The 20,000-nt window shown below is 39.5% G+C and overlaps 1 protein-coding gene and 1 long non-coding RNA gene across 2 annotated transcripts in view; one reads left to right on the forward strand and one right to left on the reverse strand.

Annotated features, from left to right (window-relative positions):
• Window positions 1-1,657: 1,657 nt before the first annotated feature.
• LOC135203431 (uncharacterized) overlaps window positions 1,658-20,000 on the reverse strand; it is a 43,159-nt gene continuing 24,816 nt past the window's right edge. The window contains exon 3 of the mRNA XM_064233158.1: window positions 1,658-1,855. Coding sequence (XP_064089228.1) covers window positions 1,658-1,855 — 198 coding nt within the window. The remainder of the gene's footprint in view (window positions 1,856-20,000) is intronic.
• The window catches only part of LOC135203314 (uncharacterized), a 417-nt gene continuing 67 nt past the window's right edge, over window positions 19,651-20,000 (forward strand). The window contains exons 1-2 of the long non-coding RNA XR_010311913.1: window positions 19,651-19,684; window positions 19,813-19,905. This is a non-coding gene — a long non-coding RNA (uncharacterized LOC135203314). The remainder of the gene's footprint in view (window positions 19,685-19,812; window positions 19,906-20,000) is intronic.

Raw genomic sequence — 20,000 nt, forward strand, 5'->3', positions numbered from 1 at the left:
AATGCATGTGTATTCCGGCGGTCCAGTGCTCTAGGTTTTTGCAGTCGTCAACTACAGATCCCTACACAACTTGCAAGTACGTACAAAGCTCATCTTTGTACGTTGATGAATCCCTGTCAGGAATGTCGGCTCGGCCTAGGTAGTAGTGGAGGTCGTTTTGTAAGAAGAGGGAACATCGCAAAGTTTCCACTCTTTCCTCTTGGGAGAGGTTTTTTCACCTCATCTGGACTTATAATTGCCAAGTTTGTAAAAACTTTAGCTCTAATAAATAAAGCAAAGGTATTTTTCTTCATCAGCATTTTATTTTTTATACCTTTTTTTACCTCTTGGTTTTTATGGAGGGTGGAATTTTAGAGAAAAATGAAAAGGGGCAAGAAGGAGGTTGAGAATTCATGGAGGGAGAGATGAAGTGAAAAACGTTGGGAACCACTGAGCTGGGCACAGGAGTGAATGGTATAATATTAGGTGGACTGATGATAGGGGACAAGGCTACAGCAGGGGAAGATAGAATGACACGATTATCTACTACACTATAAAGGTAGTACTCGGGTTATTGCCACGATTACCTATTACACTATAAAGGTAGTACCCAGTTATTGCCCAGTCGGTTAATGACAATCCGTTTTATGGCAATTGTCTAAAATCTGTGATTTTCAGTGCCATAAACCAGACTTCTGGTTATTGGCATTAATAATAGTTATGGCACTAATACATACTTAACACACACACCATTTAACTGGTTATCAGCACCAAAATCCAGTTATTGGCACCATAAATCATAAGAGTTTCATTTAATGTCTATTTTCGCTTATCATGAAGCCCATCGGAATGGAAACCCCTCCTGATAAACTAAGGACGACTGCCTGTATTAAGAGTGGGTTCTAAACTACGAGCTCTAATTCAGACTCTAGAGGAAGCCTTCCTTTTATTAGCTATCTAGTTTTTCTAAGTGAGATTACCATAACTTTCACCAACATTTGTCCCAATCTTTACATTCCTCACATGTAAGATCTTTCATACAAACTTGTCCCCTACAATTTGCGCAGATAGTATGAGTCAGAAGTGGCTTTGGTCAACCTGGTTTTACACTCCTCCCTACAATACCTAATGCTGGAGGTACTTTGTCCAACATGACTGTCAAAATGGTATTTATTTAAAAAAAAAACTATCTTCTCTAAGATTTAAGGCTACACGAAAACTGACTACTTCACCAACTACTCGAAGGCTGGCCCAAAATCACGATGTAATAAGACAAACACAGATGCTCCAAACATTCCATGTACCATCAAAACCCAGCAGTAAACAAGTGGTCTTTTGCTCTGTTGTTTCTATTATACTCAAAACAGTCAGCGGGTTAGTCACCCACCCAAAATCAATACAAGTGATACAGCAATTTTCACATTTAAGCTGCCACACAAGTGGAAAATACAGCTATGAAATTACTTAGTGAGTTACATAAATAAAACAACTGAATTACATGATAAAAATGTAAAGGAAACTTAGTTTTAATTCCTTGCTTTGCCAGCAAAAAGTAAGTGCAAACATCAGAATTACTTAAGATACAAATCTAATGAAACTGAAACTTTTAATTCTTTGCTATGGCAGTAAAATGTAAGTGCAAAAATCAGAATATCATATGTCCTTATGAAACAAACATTTACAGTACAGTACCTTTCATGTCTACTCGAATCCTTTTCCTGGTAGGCGACAAATTAACACACGATATACCAGAGTTCTCATCTGCCTCTCTAACACGCTTATTTACCATAAGGCCCCGTTTTCCCAATATTTTACCCCCAAAGTTGTCATCAGAGATGTTCTGTGCAGGTGCGATGTCTGCTCTTCCACCCGATACCTGACATAAGACAAGCTAATTAATATGTGAATGATGTTTCATGAGACAGAGAAAAAAAATAGCAAACAAAAGCTATTCCCTTTACAATATGTTAGATTATTAGAATGAAGATGCAACTCAAAAACTATTTTACAAGACAAATTGAATTGTAAAATGTGACCAAAGGTTACCTTCTCAAAGCTTTCAAATAAAAACACTCAACATCAATGATGTTCCAGAACCTTATTGCTCTGTAAGCAACATGAAACAGAATCAAATAAGAGAATCTGTCTTCAAGAAAATACCTCTGACCTAGTTAGACATCATGAGTCTTGACTTATTCACTTAAAGTCAAACATTATGAGTACCATCATTGAGGGATAGATATCAATGTTATTGAAATTACCAAAAATAAATAAATAAAATAACAATATGCTTGGGGAGTAGTTTCTGACATCAGAAGTACAATAGGGCCTCGATAACTGCGGGGGATAGGGTCCAGAACCCCCCGTGATAAGTAAATACCCGTGTTATCCTGGTACCCCCCTTAAAATCACTTTAAACTGCCTACTTTAATAATTAACCCACCCAAGACCACTATTTCAATGTTTATAACTGCCTACTTTAGTTCAAGCTCCAAATATGTCTTCAACTATCACCTTAAACTAAATTCAAGACATTTTCAAAAGTTATTATTTCCTATCTTCAATTTCCCCTTCATCAGATCAGCAAGCAAAAGCATATTACCTAAACAATTTCCTTTCTATTTTCATGATTTGGCTGCTGCACCAAACTAAAAGTAAATAGTATATATCTATTTTGTGAATGAACATATTTATGATAAAAAAAAAACATTATTTACTGTAAAGATTACTCCACCCAACTATAATATTAATGTATAAACAGCAAAATACAGCAATAAAAAACCTAGTTTTGTCTTTTGTTTACGTTTAGAATCAGCTGATGGACGTTTATTACCGAAAGAATTATTTTGGAAAACAATTTAGTTGCTAAAAGAAACTAATTTATTTATGGAATTATTATTATTTTTAACTTTGTACATAATAGTTTATGATATGATACATAATTCATATTTCATGGAGAGAGAGAGAGAGAGAGAGAGAGCAGAGAGAGAGAGAGAGAGAGAGAGAGAGAGAGAGAGAGAGAGAGAGAGAGAGAGAGAGAGAGAGAGAGACAGCTTGGGATGAGAGTAATTGTTGAATAGCTTGAGAGCGCAACTTAGGATGAGCGTACTGTTACTAGCTTAGCTCAAGAATAACAATGAAATTTGTATTCTAAATACTTTTATGGTGATAAGAAATGAAACGCATAGCGATATTTTCTTGTATACTGTTATAATGTGATAATCATTGAGTCAACTTTAAAAGTTGTATTGAAGCAGTTTCGTAAATCACAAAGAATAAAAGATCATTTTGTTCTTTTATTATGATAATAATAGATCATTATTATAGTTTTTTCTGAGAAACAGAGAGAGAGAGAGAGCGAGAGAGAGAGAGACGAGAGAGAGAGAGAGAGAGAGAGAGAGAGAGAGAGAGAGAGAGAGAGAGAATGTGCGCAATTACATTTAGAATACAACAAAAGACCACCCATGGTTGTAGCTTTATCAGTTTTATTAAGTGCCCAAATTCATTTCTGACTCGACCGAAATCAATCAATCAATCAATCAATCAATCACTCTCTCTCTCTCTCTCTCTCTCTCTGGAAAGTTTCCCTGCATTATTCGCGGAAAATTCGAGCATTCGCGGTATTTGTCCATGAGAAATATCCACAAATTCCTGGTTCTTTATATCAATTTCATCATAAAAATGACATTTTTATAATAATATAGTTTCACTTATACTTACCCGGTGGTTTACATATAGCTGTCGTCTCCTGACGTCACGGCAGAATTTGAAATTCGCGGTCTAGCGCTAATGGTTTGACAGGTAATCCCTCTACTCCCGCCCTCTACCGGGTACCGGGAACCATTCCAACAATAAATCAGAAGTTTCATACCTACCTGTCCATATGAGGGGAGGAGGGCGGGCTTCGTTATGTAACCACCGGGTAAGTATAAGTGAAACTTTATTTTATAAAAATTTCATTTTCACTTATATAACTTACCCGGTGGTTACATATAGCTGATTGACACATTTAGGTGGTGGGACAATGGCACCTAAAATAAGAACTGTTGGAATTATCCGAAGATATGGTTCCTTACCTTTAAAGACCGCTGACTCAGTGGTTACTGCCTCTGTAGTCTGCTGGCCTTTATTGTACCGACAGGATATATGGATACGTGCGTCGGACACAATAATAAGTACTTGCCCGTTGAGGACTTGACCGTAACGGACAAGACTATAATGCCCCTGCTCAGGGCGCAGTACAAATCACCACAAAATACAATGAAAAACGAGGGATCACCACAACCGTTTAAGAAATACACCAAGACATTAAAAGACTGAAAGATACTCAAAAAACTCCCTGTATCTTCAGACAACCTTAAAAATACAAAAAAACATAATCAAGGAGAAAAGTTAGTGAGGATGGGATACATCCTTCTCTCCCTCACCCAATACCGTGTCAGTCACAATGAATGGCCCCAATGTACTGCAATTTTCATATGTGGTTTGCAAATCTGTCAGATATGAGATGCAAAGACAGAATGCTTCTCCAATATGTAGATTTCAAAATGTCTTTCAAAGACAGATTACGTCTTAAGGCCATAGACGTAGACACTGCTCTAATTTCATGAGCTTTGACTTTAAACACTTTGATATCTGAGTCCTGACATTGTCCGTGTGCCTCAGAAATCAAATCCTTAAAAAGAAGGAGCGCACATTTTTAGAAAGAGGACGAGAAGGATCTTTCACTGAACACCACAGGTTATCACTCTTACCTCTTATACCTTTGGTCCTTTGCACATAATGTCTAAGTGCTCTCACTGGACAGAGAAGACATTCAGGCTCATTAGGCCCCACAAAAACTCCGAAATGTTCTTTATAGAGAAAAGAACGAGGCCAAGGACGTGAGGGATTTTCATTCGTAGCCAAAAACCCCAGCATTGATGAGCAAATGGCATTGCCCTTAGCGAATCAACTCTCTTATCAATAGCATGCAGCTCACTGATTCTTCTAGCTGATGCTAAAGCACAAAGAAAAAAAGTGTCTTCCTAGTCAGATCTCTAAAGAACTAGAGGAGATCGGTTCGGAATCTATCTGATATCAGCCATTTAAGAACTACATCCAGGTTCCAAGCTACTGTTCTTGACTCCTTTGTCTTGGTCGTATCAAACGAACGAATCAGGTCTGAGGTCTTGATTATTAGAAATGTCTAATCCTCGATGTCTGAACACAGAAGACAACATAGCTCTATAACCCCTAATCTTCTGGGTAGAAAGCTTCTTATTCTCACGAAGAAAAAGAAGGAAGTTAGCTAACTGAGCTATAGAGAGGTCTTAGAAGACGAAATTCCTTCTTCTTTGCACCAAGCTCTGAATTGGACCCCCACTTAGCTTGGTACACTCGATCAGAGGATTCTCTTCTGGGTCTAGCAATAGCCCTTGAAGCTCTCTTTGAAAATCCTCTCTCACTGAGGAGATGCTCGACAGTCTGAAGGCGACTAGTCAAAGAGCGGACAAGTTGTGATGGAACCTCAGATAGTGGGGCTGTCTGAGTAGATCCTTCCTTAACGGTAACTCTCTCGGAAAGTCCGTCAACAGCAGTAGTAGATCCGGAAACCATTCCCTGGCCAGCCAAAAGGGGGCGGCTATCAGTCATCCTGACATTCTGATGGACCTCTGAACTTTGCCAGAACTAATCTAGCATTTAGAAAGGCGGAAAGGCATACAGATCCAGATTTGACCAGTCCAGAAGCATGGCATCCACTGTAAACGCCTCCTCGTCTGGAACTGGGGAGCAATACAGTGGTAGACGAGCTATCTTGTTTGTGGTGAAGAGATCCAACTGAGGACATCCCCAAATCCCCCAAAGCTTCTTGCATATTTGAGGATGTAACGTCCACTCTGTGGAGAGGACTTGTCCTCTCCTGCTGAGAATGTCCGCCTTTACATTCTTCGAGCCTTGAATAAATCTTGTGCTCGAGCCAACCTTGTTCTCTTTCGCCCAAATGAGTAGGTCTCTCGCCGCCTCGCACAGAGAGAATGAGTGTGTCCCCCCTGTTTTTTTGATGTAAGAGAGAGCCGTGGTGTTGTCTGCTTGAACCAGCACTACCTTCCCTCTTACCTCTGTCTTGAAGTGCATTAGAGCCAAATGAATCGCCTTCAACTCTTTTAGATTTATGTGCCAGCTTCTCTGATGAATCTGCCAAAGTCCAGACACTTCCTTTCTCCCCAGAGTAGCTCCCCACCCTTTGTCCGATGCGTCTGACAAAAGCGTAAGGTTGGGGCTCAACTGGCTTAGAGACAAGCCTTCCTTCTGATTTCCACCAAAGGAGGTCCTGTTTGATTCCTTCCGAGATGGGGAACACGAAGGAGTCTGGGAACTTCTTCCTTTGCCACTTCTGCTTCAAGTAAAATTGAAGTGGTCTCATGTTGAGCCTGCCCAGACTTACAAATTGCTCTATTGAAGCCAAGGTTCCTAAAACGGCTCATCCACCGATTCGCCGAGCAAGTTTGTCTGACGAGAAATTTGTCTATTTTGTTCAGGCAAGAGTCGATCCTTTCGGAGAGACGGAAAAGCCTCAAAAAGAACTGAATTCAGTCTAACTCCTAAATAAACTATCTCCTGAGAAGGAGTGAGACATGACTTCCTTGTTTACTAACAAACCTAGGCTTTCCGTCAGCCTTAAAGTCTTTTGTAGGTCCTCCACACACTTCTGTCTGGACCTTGCCCTGAGAAGCCAATCGTCTAGATACATGGAGATTCGTTATCCCGTCCAGATGAAGCCACTTTGCTACTGACGACAGAACTCTGGTGAACACTTGTGGAGCTGTCGACAGGCCAAAGCAGAGGGCCCTAACTGATAAATGCGGCCCTGGAACACGAATCTCAGGAATCTTCTCGATTCCGAATGAATCGGAATATGAAAATAGGCGTCCCGAAGGTCTATGGAAACCATCCAATCTCCAGGATGAAGCGCTGCTAATACCGATTGGGTCGTTTCCATAGAACTTCGTCTTCAGGACAAAGACGTTCTGGGCACTGACGTCCAACACCGGTCCTCCAACCCCCCCCGTGGCCTTCTTTACCAGGAGAAGGCTATTGTAAAATTCTGGTTTCTGCGGAGAGTCCACTAACTCTATGGCCCTCTTTGTTGCCAGTAAGGCGAGAACTTCTTGATGGAGGGCGGCAAATTTTTCGGAGTTCTCCGAGTAAGCTGACAAATTCCACAGGAAATTCTGTGAGGGGGGTGCTTGATGAACGGAATGGTGTATCCTTCCTCAGGACCTGGACCGTCCAAGGATCGGCTCCGAGATGAAACCAGGTCTGCAGAAAAGGTGTAATCTGGCTCCTACTGCTGTGTGGAAGAACTACGGGCCTACTTCTTGATGGAAGAGGGAGTGGTTTTTAGAAGAGGCTCTACCTCTCCCACGAAACCTGGAGAAAGATCGAACGGGAGCTCTCCCTCGAAATGGTTTAGGAGCTTCCGTGGAGGGAGCACTCCGAGAAGCAGAAAGAACCGGAGCTATCTTCCTGGGGCTTCTTCACGGACTGTGATAAAAGATCCTGGGTCGCTTTCCGTGTTAAAGATTGAGCGATCTCGCTCACAATCTCTTGCGGAAAAAAGGTGTTTTCTTGTCCAAAGGAGAGAAGAGCAAGGCAGACTCTGGTTCGATGAGACCCCTTTCGACAAGGAGGAGCACCAAAGCTATCTCTTCTTCAACACTCCAGAGGCGAAAATGGCAGCGAGCTCCGAAGCTCCATCACAGATGCCTTTATCGATACAATCCAGTACCGAGGCAAAATCCTTCAACTGCTCTTCGTTTAAAGTCCAAATGACTTGACTTTCCTGGCCAGCGAAGCAATGGCCCAATCCAGGAAGCTAACAACTTCAAAAAAAAAACCGGAAAACACTCTTGCAAAGATGCTCCAGTTCATTTGCTGAAAAGAAAATCTTAGCAGTATTGAGGGCTGCTCTGCGGGAAGAGTCCACGAGACTAGAAAAGTCTCCCTGAGCGGAGGCAGTCACACCCAGGGGAAAAAACTACTCCAGTGTCCATACCAGACACGGCTCCTTGACGAAAGTCTCGAAGGGGGAAGACAAAAAACATTTTTCCCCTGTTCCCTCTTCTCCAAAAGCAAGCAAAGTTAACTTTCTTGATAGCTTTCTTAGCCGAAATCGAGAGGACGAGACGCTGTGAACGAGGACGAGGAGTCAGGCTTACTGTCCTTTTTCCACTGCGAACTAGGAGAAACTGGAACGGAAGGCGCAAAAGAATCTCCAAAGTTGTCAACGAAGGATCGTAAAAGGAGTTTTGATACCCCGACAAATGCTTGTCTTTTTCTGTAAGTACTTCTCCTTCTTCTCCAAATCCGAAGCTTCCTTCGACGAAACTGGCGAACATTCCATCGGAAGAGGAATCCTGTTCGGCGCGAAGTCCACACCCTGATGCGTCCGAGGAGGGTGGTGAGAAAGCAGGAGAAGACGTCTGAGCCTGTACTGAGACGAATCCGGGCGGCTGAGCTGGCGGCTGCGTTGGCGCTGCGCTGGCGGCTGAGCTGGCGCTCGCAGCAAAAAGCCTGACGTGCGCCATAGACGTTGTCAGGAAAGGAGTCCGACCAGGCGCCTGAAGTGGCGTCTGAAGAGGAGTCACATGGAGAGTCTGAGCCTGAAGAGGCGACTGAATAGGAGCCTGCGAAGAGGACTGCACATGAATAGGAGCCTGCGAAGAGGACTGCACAGTAGTCTGCGGAAGATGTAAGGCGGTCGGGAGCGCTTTCGGGACGAAAGAGCTTGCCAAAAAGCTCCAAGATACTGCCTAACTTGGCATTCATCTGTTCAAACACCGAAGGTTGAGGATCCACCGACGTAGAAGGCGCGGGAGGAGTAAAAGGATGATCCACAAACACCGTCTGGAGCCGCAGGAGCTATCGCTTGAGGAGGCTCTGGAGAAGGCTTCCGAAGGAGTAGTGCGTGTTCGGCTTCTACCACTTCTATGAGAGAAGGCCGATAAATCCCGCCGGAAACCGCCGGAGAAAAGAAAAAGCTTCAGGCTCCTCCCAAAAACTAAAAGAAGGTTCGGCAGCCGCCACATTCTTGGGAACCGCAGCAGCGAAACATCGCGAGACCTTTTCAGCGGTCTAGAAGTCTTATTACGCCAACCTCTATAAGAGGAAAACACAGCAACTAGAGTCGCTTGACGAAAAAACACTTCCTAGCAACACCTTTTCCAATGGTGAGCGACAGCATCCTGGGATACGGCTACAGGATTGCTTGAGGGGGGGGTGGCTGCTCGGGAGCAGATCCTGCTCGCCTCCCTTCGGTTTTCGGCATGCCTCCTCCCAGGATCTGGGGAGTTTGACAGGGGCCTAGACCTAGGAGAATGAACGGGCCGAAACAACCACCTCCTCCACTACACTTGCACTAAGTAATTTATCACAATTAACTACCACTTCTTGCACTGCCTCACCATTTTCTGCATAGTTGGTGAGGAAAGAGACAAATTTCGAGTCCATATCGGCTCGTAATACATGACACGGGATCGGGATCGGGATGTACAGATTCGAGGGCAGGAGCAACCACTATGGGTTAATAGGAACAGGATTAACAGGGATTCAGAGGAATATCCTGGCTACTCACTGACCTTAGAAGAAAGATTCTCTCTGAAGCCTTTCTGATTCTATCTTTTTTCTACTTTCTTTTCTCATATTCTTTCCCAGTGCCTTCCACTCCTGAGATGTTAGACTTTACATTTCTTCACACATATTCTCAAAAGAACATTCACGTTCCCTACAACTAACACAAGTAGAATGAGGATCAAGTGAAGCTTTAAGAAGGACTAGTCTACACCCACTACTACACACCCATTACTGAATAGAGCCGGTGTTCAGACATCGTGAAGAATTCAAAATAATTCCTAAAAAGGACAACAATATCAAAACCAAAATAAGTATAGTGCTAGCAAAAAGATCAGTAAACTCAAGGTACATCACCAAAAGGAGAAAACCAAGATGATCAAATCCAAATTCCAACCAGCAGAGGAACCGTGTTCCCGGTTCCGACGGCAGGAAACTTCTGATTTATTGTTGGAATGGGAATGGTTCCCGGTACAAGGTAGAGGGCGGGAGTAGAGGGATCACCTGTCACCATTAGCGCTACAGCGAATTTCAAATTCTGCCGTGACGTCAGGAGACGACAGCTATATGTAACCACCGGGAAAGTTATATAAGTGAAATGCACTTTTAGTGATAAAACTATTAAAAAAACCATGTATGAACATTTTTAGTGGTTTTTCTTAAGATTTAACTAACAAAATAGGCTTTTTTTAGCGTTTTTATAGGGGTTCCAAACATTCGCGGATTCTAACTATTCGCTGGGGGGTCTGGTATGCATCATCGCGAATACGGGGGGACCACTGTATACTATGTACTTTTAGTTTGGTGCAGCAGCCAAATCATGAAAATAGAAAGGAATTGTTAGGTAATATGCTTTTGCTTGCTGATCTGATGAAGGGGAAATTGAAGATAGGAAATAATAACTTTTGAAAAGTCTTGAATTTAGTTTCTTGGAATTTAAAAGGTTTATTAAGGTGATAGTTGAAGACATATTTGTGGAGGCTGGAACTAAAATAGGCAGTTATAAACATTGAAATAGTGGTATTAGTGGGTTAATTATCAAAGTAGGCAGTTTAAAGCATTTTTAGGGGGTGGGGTTACCGGATAACATGGGTATTTACTTACACGGGGGGGGTTCTGGGCCCTACCCTTCGCGATTATCGAGGCCCTACTGTTTAAGTAAAAGAATCATCTTAAATTCTATAATTACTACACCATCATGTACCACCATTTCTGAGTTTAATATCAGGCTTACCTCTTCTTTACAAGGACGCTTACAAACCAAGCATACAGATTGCGTTAGTTACCGTGCATATGTTACATATGTAAACTGGTGTCACTACCAAATCTCATACGTAAACATCGACATTTTTACAGTAGACATGAAAGAATAGTTTTAATTTCTATAACTACTACGTATACCATAGCGGCTTCTCTGATTTAAGCTAAGGCTAACCTCCCCTTTACCAGCAAGCTTAACCCTCTTACGCCGATTGGGACATACTAAAACGTCGAGTCAAAATGTCTCCCGTATGCCGATTGGACGAATCATACGTCGGCTCAAAAGTTTTTTAAAAATTCGCGGAAAAAATACTTATAGGCCTACCAGCCGAAAACTTTTGAATCACGCGCCTTGGGGGATGCTGGGAGTTCACGGATCAAGGCGTTGTTTTGTTTACAATCGCTACGCAGGCGCGCAAGCGCGAATTTCTTTCTTATCGCACTAAAAAGTATCAGTGACACATCTCAAAAATTATTTTGTCACTTTAACATAATTTTTGTACCATTTTAAATTATCCTTTACATGAAGTATTATATATGAAAATGTGCGCAATTTCATGTAAAATACAACAAAAAAAAATACTCATGATTGTACCTTTTCTCAGTTCTGAAATATTTTCATAATAAATAACGATAAGTGCAAAAAATTTCAACCTTCGGTCAACTTTGACTCTACCGAAATGTTCGGGAACCGCAATTGTAAGCCAAAATTCTTATATTATAGTAATATTCAATCATTTGCCTTCATTTTGCAACAAATTGGACGTTCTCTAGCACAATATTTCGATTTATGGGTGAATTTATAAAAAAACTTTTTCTTCCGTTCGTGCGATAACTCTTCCGCTATAAATTTTTTCGTGCGATTGTCCTAATGTTTGCACCCTTTTAAATTGCCTTTACATAAAGTTTTATATATGGAAATGTGTGCAATTTCATGCACAATACAACAAAAAAACAACCCATGGTTGTAGCTTTTATCAGTTTGAAATATTTTCATATATATAACGTTAAGTGCAAAAAATTTCAACTTTCGGTCAACTATGACTCTACAGCAATGGTCGAAAAAAGCAAATTGTAAGCTAAAACTCTTATATTCTAGTAATATTAAATCATTACCTTTCATTTGCAACGACTTGGAACTCTCTAGCACAATATTTCGATTTATGGTGAATTTATGAAGAAAGAGAGAGAGAGAGAAAAAAAAAGGCATTTTCCTTACGTTCGTGCGGTAACTCTTCCGAAAAAATCAGAATTTTTTTTTGTGCGATTGTCGAAATGTTTGCACCATTTAAATTAGCTGTTACATAAAGTTTTATATATGAAAATGTGCGCAATTTCATGTAGAATACAACTAAAAATGATTGAAGGTTGTAGCTTTTCTCTTTTTTCGAAATATTGCATATAAATCACGATAAATATACTGTTCAGTCAAATTTGACTACCGAAATAGTTGAAAAAAACGCAATTGTAAGCTAAAACTCTTACGGCCTAGTAATATTCTGTCATTTTTCTTCATTTTGAAACAAATTTGAAGTCTCTAGAAACAAATATGAGATTTATGGTTGAATTTTTGAAAAATATATTTACCTTCACTCCGCACGACGATTCGCGGCTGCAAGTCTCCGAAATACGTACATCGCATTCTCCTAATATTTGCTCCTTCATATTAGCCGTTTTATAGAGTTTTCATATATCAAAAATGTGTGCAAATTCATGAAGAATACAATAAGAAATAAGTGAAGGTTTGTAGAGTTTTCCATCTACGAAAATATGTGCATATAAAAAAAATATATAAAAATTCGACATTCGGACAAATTTAACTCGTCCGAAATGGTCAAACAATCTGCATTTCTAATAAAACTAAAACTCTTACGTATCGTAATATTAAATTATTTGTCTTCATTTTGAAACAAATTGGAAGTCTCTAGAACAATATTTAGAATTACGGTGAATTTTTGAAAATAACATTTTTTTTATGTCCGCGCATTACGAATTCGTACATCATTTTGTGATAATACTTTTCCGGTGTTGCTTTTATGTTTTATAAGTATTAAATATCAAAATGATTGCAATTTAGTGTACAATACAACGAAAAAAAGTAACTCGTTAGCTTTGACCGTTTTTTGCACAGCATGATTTGAATACAATTTATCTGGGTTTTTTTTTTTTTCGCTACCATATCTTGCATTATTTACATATGATAATGATATTATTTTTAATTTCTGATGATTGCATACTAAACTTCAGGCAATGACAAAATAATGAGCCAAAAATGAACTCTTAATCTTTAAAACTAAGCGCGCTGTGATTTTTTGAAAAAATTATTTTTTCCGCTTCCGCGCTCACTCCAAACCGGCGCCGGTATACAAGAGAGGTTTTGATTTTTAGGGCTTCGGCGTAAGAGGGTTAAACAAAGCTTAAAGATGCATTGCGTTCGCTACCGACCCGCACAAGTTACGTACATAACAAGTGGTTTCACTACCAAATCTCACACGTAAACAGACGTATTTTTATGGTAGACATAAAAGAATCTACTTAATTTCTATAATTACTATGTATACCATAGAGGCTTCCGAGTTAAGCTAAGGCTAACCTCTTCTTTACCGGCAAGCTTAAAAAGCTTAGATTGCGTTGCTACTGACCCGCACATGTTACGTATGCAACAATGGTTTCACTACCAAATCTACATGTAAAACATTGATGTATTACAGTAGACATAAAGAATAATCTTAATTTCTCAATTACTGCACACATATATACCATAGTGGCTTCTCTGATTTAAGCTATGGCTACCCTCTTCTTTACCAGCTAGCTTAACAAAGCTTAAAGATTGCATTCGCTACCGAACCGTACATGTAACCTACGTAGTACATTGCCTTCACTCCAAACCTAATACATACTTAGATACGTACTGCATTTGCTACTGAAACGCATGACTCATGTGTGAGCATTGTTTTTAGACTAGGTCTACGACTAAAAAAGTCAAGCAAAGGTGCTGTGGACAAAATATTTTTTTCGCTCATCACTTTCATATAGAGATGATAGACGAAACTTAAGGTTTATTTTGGAGTTGGGAATGGTGGAAACATTTTGAAGAAGGAAAACGTGAGATGCCATGTAAACACATTTCCATTATTTCAGAGATTAACAATATCCAATTGTTTGAACATAGATAGTCGGCAGTAGTGTTTTTTGTCTCATGATACAACTGGCAGCAATGAACAACCTCCGCTAACGGTTTGTTTTGCTTCTTAAATCCTTCAAAGCGCACTTCTTAGCGTTCTTTGTGCACTGTATCTCGTACTTTGCATTTAAAAAGACGTGAAAGAAGTGTAGGAGTTTTGAGGGAGAGAGGAAGCTTGAATTGGGCACTCAGTTCCTAGCACCAGCCCTGGACAACATTAACAGGATTAATGTCGTAGCCTACATACACAATTAATAAATACATGAAAAATGTGTGAAAATGACTTCAAATGTAACAATCTTCATATCTAGTGAAAAATTACAACTGAAAAAAAAGGGGAAAACAAAAAAAAACAAAAAAACCAGCTTCTACAAGAAAAACACATACTATTACTGGTCATTATCATACCACTGAAACACCATTTTTCTTTAACAAATCACATACACAATTAATAAATACTTGAAAATTGTGTGAAAACTTCAGACATAATTAAAATTGTGATAACTACTGAAAAAAATAAAACTAAAAAAAGGAAAAAAATATGACTTTACTCATGAAGAAAAAACATTATTCACACTTAACTGACCGTTTGTCATGCCACTGTGGGTATTTATTTTCACAAAATTTAACATTCCTTAGTTGTGTTCAAACTTAGCAATCATCTCATTTGTTAAGTGCTGCTTTTGAGGCAATTTCACTATGAATATATATACTCACTATAGCTGTGTATGAAATTGAGGAATTTTCTGCATTTTATTTAAAATTTTGGTGAAAATACATTCTAAAATTGTACTAGAACATTAAGTATAATAGAATTTATGCTAAGCTCTAATTCTTAGGTCAAATTATGCTAAAAAACATTAAATTATGCTACATTTGGTAACACTGGATGACGCTGATGGAAACAGTTTTGTTTACAAACATCATATGGTCTGGGGGTCGGAATACGGTTTTTGGCCGAATACAGATAAAGTTTAAAGGAAATTTTGTGGCGAAATCGGATTATGTCGAGTTGTAATACAGTCGTGAGCCGGGCTCTACTATACTTCAAAATCTATAGCGCTCACACACACTCCGCTCCTTTTATTATTTTACTTTATGCTAGTCTCATTTATATTTTTTCTGGATTTTGTAATTTCATCTTTGGCATTATTGTCATTACATAAATTGTTGAAAAACAATAAAACTAATAATCACCATTTTTTTTTTAAATATATTTTTTAATGAAATTCTTCTATACTGGCAACTTTCCCTTTTTCAAGTTCCTCAAAGAAGAGAGTTTAAAGATAGCAAATAGTTGCTCTATTATGACGATCTTTTTTCTCTCTCCATGAAGCTCTTCAAACATGAATGTATATGAGTTACTATAGAGGGACTGTCTCCAGTGTAATTGTTTTCCTTCTTGGGATATTAAATTCAGAATCTCAAACTTTCACTACTTCCATTTCAATATTAGTCCAACATGAGGACAAAACTTCATGGGACAAAAATGAGTAAAATGAGTGGCCATCACAAAAGCAAAATCACTTCCTCTCTTTCAGAAGATGGATGGCGATTAGAATTACAGGTAAGTCTACTACTCTACAAACCAAAATTCATTATATCATGTGATCAAGGTTACCTTGTCTGGGTTTTCACACAGAGAATTGCCATCTTTTGTTCCCTGACAGGGTGGAGGATCTGGATTCATCAAAACCACATAATCATCATAATCATAATCATCATCATCATCATCATCATCATCATCATCATCACTGAAGAACATTTCAAACTGAAAGAGAATAAAATAATAAGTCAAAAATCCAGTCATCAAAGTATGTACTAGTATGTCATGAAATCTCCACTTCCACTAAACTACCTGTGACAAATGTTAATCATAGCAAATTTGAGTTGGTTTTTAATTCATAGGCAATAACTGTAAGGCAAGTCCCCTTCCAAGGAGGGACACAGAAGTCATTCGAATGAAAACCATAATAAATCGGTTCTTTTTTTATTATTTCTTAATGAAAAATTACTGCTCTGTCTGTTAAATTAACAAAGTCTCAATTTACTAATTACTAATTTTCCATTATTCAAAATGAGATTGCCATTACAGGTTGCCCTTGATTATATTTATCAGCCTTATCCAACACTAACTTTATATGACACAACTGAACCCACAAGGGACCAAAGCTATACATAGGGCCAAATTAGTCTTGGTTTTGGAATTTTTGGATTTCAGAACTGTGAGGTCAAGCATAATCACTCATCACTATTGCCAGAAAGGCATTTTTTCCCTTTTATTTCATGTTTCTCATTTTAGTTATTTTTCCACTAAGATTTATAATTATTTATGATATATGTATTGCTATTAAATCAATGTGAGATCATTAGGATCATAAATAATAAAATAGTTGGACAATTAACCCTCTTACGCCGAATGGACGTATTAAACGTCGAGTCAAAATGTCTCATTTGCTTAGTGATCAAGTCCACAGGAGGATGGACGAAAGCTTTAAGCTTTGTATAAACATATTATATCTAGATAAACAAGGATATTACTGTGGATCCCTCTATTGATGTATGTATGTGTATATGTATGTATGTGTATATATATGTATATGATATATATGTGTATATATATATAATATATATGCATATATATATGAATATATGTATATAAATGTGTGTATATATATATATATATATATATATATTACAGGCGGTCCCCGGCTTACGACGGTTCCGGCTTACGACGTTCCGAGGTTCCACGACGCTTTTTCTTAAATATTCAATGGAAATTCCGTCCTGGGTTACGACGCTTGTTCCGAGGTTACGACGCTGACGCTTCCGACGCTCCGAGTTAACGACGCTTTTAAAAAACGCATGCTATGATAAAAATCCTTTATAGTTTAGCACAGTACATAATAAAAAATAGTTTTTTGGTTTGGTTTACATTACAACAAAAATTTTGAGGTTATGATGATTTTTGACACTTTTTTTTTTTCGTATTTTTTGAATTTTTTTACTGACGCCGCATATGCGGAACTAGTTTGCGGGCGAATGAATACACTAGCTTGGGATGCGCAGTTTAAAACAGTCCAAAAGCGCAAATATAATGAAAAATCATTGCTTGTTTTCCAGTACATAATTAAAAAAACTAAGTTTCTGGTTAGATTACAACACAAATGCCAAGGTTACGACGTTTGTTATGCTTTTTAACGATACCTCATATGCAGAACTAGTTTTTGAGCGGAGGTGCATAAATTAATTAACGCTATTAAACTCTGTATGGTAAATTGACTCCCCGAACAACGACCTCGGACGGTCGAGGACGCCAAGCGTAACAATACGAAAGGACGCCACTTCAATCGCGTGCCTGCCTGCATTCCACTAGGTGTGTGCTGAGACGTTGCTGAAATTCCTTGCCATTTTCGCTGAATTTTACAATGCTCCTAAACGCCAAAGTACTCCTCCGATGATAGTTTCATCCAAGAAGAGGAAGGTCATCACGATGGAGATCAAATATGACGTGATAAAGCGTTCGGAGAAGGGAGAAACTAACACCGAAATAGGCCGTTCTTTAGGCTTGAGCAGGACCACGGTGGTAACCATTGTGAAGGATAAGGAACGTATTCTGAAGCACGTTAAGGATGCTGCAACCGATGAAGTCAACGGTGTATAAAACGAGAAGCAACGTAGCCAGAGCATTGTAGAAATGGAGAATTGCTCATGATCTGGCTGGAGGACCAGAACCAGCGACGTGTTTCCGGTGAGCTTAAGTGATCCAGGAGGAAGGCTAGGAGCGCTGCATGAGGCAGTAGTGAAAAAGTTTGGCGAAGGCAGTGCTGGTGGTGAATTTTCCGCGAGTAGAGGTTGGTTTAACCGTTTTTAAGGCTCGTGCAAATTGCATAATGTGAAGCTGCAAGGTGAAGCTGCTAGTGCTGATAGCGAAGCAGCAGAAGTTTTCCAGGTGGTTTGGCTGAGATAATTAAGGATGGTGGTTACACGGCTGACCAAGTCTTTAATGTGGATGAGACTGGATTATTTTGGAAAAGAATGCCAAATCGAACGTACCTTTCCAAGGGAGGAGAAGTCAGCACCTGGCCATAAAGCTGGAAAGGAGCGACTGACTTTTGCTGTTTGGGGCCAATGCAAGTGGTGATTTGAAACTGAAGCCCTTGCTGGTGTATTTGGCCGAGAATCCCAGGGCTTTCAAGGGCATTTTCAAGAGTCAACTCCCTGTGATTTGGAAATCTAACAAGAAGGCGTGGGTTACCTTAATGGTCTTCGAAGATTGGTTCATGACCATTTCGTGCCAGCAGTGGAGCGTATTTGACTTCAAAGGGTCTGCCTTTTAAGGCCCTCTTAGTCTGGACAATGCCCCTGGTCACCCTTCAAAATTTGAGCGACATGCATCCTAATGTGAAGGTGGTGTACCTCCCACCCAATACCACATCACTGATACAGCCAATGGACCAGGGAGTAATAGCAAATTTCAAGGCTTACTACCTTAGAAGGACCATACGTGTTGCTTTGAGGGCCATAGAAGCTAACAAGGAGTTGACACTGAAGCAATTCTGGAAGGGCTACAACATTGCAGATGCAGTGAACATTGCAAGTGCTTGGGACGAGGTGAAGACGACCACTTTAATGGGGCCTGGAGGAAACTGTGTCCACAGTTGTGCACAGTTTTTTTGAAGGCTTTGACCAGGCAGAAGACGTCGAGACTGTGACGAGAAGATCGTAGGGCTAAGCAAGAGGCTGCAAACTAGATCTTGAACCTGATGATGTAAACAGAGCTGCTGGCTTCCCATGGAGAGGAATTGTCTGCAGAGGACTTACTAGAACTTGAACAACAAATGATTGAGGAAGAGGAGGCGGCACCAGAGCCAAACCCAGGTCATTAACTGTGAAAAGGCTTGTCAGAGGGGTTGTACTCATCTGAGAGAGCCTTGGCTTCTTTTGAGGCAGAAGACCCTAACGTTTCTAGGTTTGACAAAATCAAGAGAGGAATCATGGATTTGGTGACTTTCTACAAGGAGACCCTGAAGGAGAAGCAGACGAAGAGAAGTGTGCAGTTCCAGGCTTGACACTTTCTTTCACAAGTCTCCAGTACCACCACCTCCCACTCCTAGTCCTGGTAAGGAATTCTGAACTGTTTTACTAATTTGTGTTTACATAGTACATATTAAAAATGTGTTAATTTTTTTTTGTTTTTTTAATGTAACAAAACTACTAAATGTAAGAGTAAATTGTAACTTCATTAATTTTCATCATTTGTAATTTTATTGCAGAAGTGGTGACAGTTCCAGCTCCCCCTGTACTACCTGTGACAGTTCCAGATCTCCCTGTACTACCTGTGACAGTTTCCAGATCTCCCTGTACCTTACCTGTGACAGTTCCAGATCCCCCTGTACCTGGACCCTCTGTATCGCCCGCCCACCTGCACGTGTACAATCAGGTAAGCAATTTCATTTTTTCTCATTTTCATGTTGGAAATTGTTTACACCCTACATACATCGTACACTAACTTACATAGTGGTACAATGTGTTTGATGTTGCATAACCTTATTATTATTTTTTTTTTCCATTTCAGACCCCTTTGATATGACAGACCCAGATGACCCTGAGCCTTCCATGGTTTTGATGCCTCGCCCTATACATCAGGTAAGGAATCCTTAACAAATTTGTATAAAATGTTTTATAAATTGCTAATAGAAATTTTATTAAAAGTGTACATATGCTACAATTACATCCACCTTATAATATATTTATGTACCCTATCTTCTTTCCAGATGTAGATGTTCCCTCATCAGTTGATACAAGTATCACCTCCCCAGAGCCCAAATCAGTTGATACGAGTAGTATCACCTCTCCCATTCCTTCAGGTAAAAGAATTCTTAATTTTTTATATTGAACATACGTATTACACACTACATATGTCAACAGTAATAACATGTGCAGTAGTTACAGTAGTAGTAAA

Source organism: Macrobrachium nipponense, chromosome 36, assembly GCF_015104395.2.
Source record: "Macrobrachium nipponense isolate FS-2020 chromosome 36, ASM1510439v2, whole genome shotgun sequence".
Taxonomy (NCBI): Eukaryota; Metazoa; Arthropoda; class Malacostraca; order Decapoda; family Palaemonidae; genus Macrobrachium; species Macrobrachium nipponense.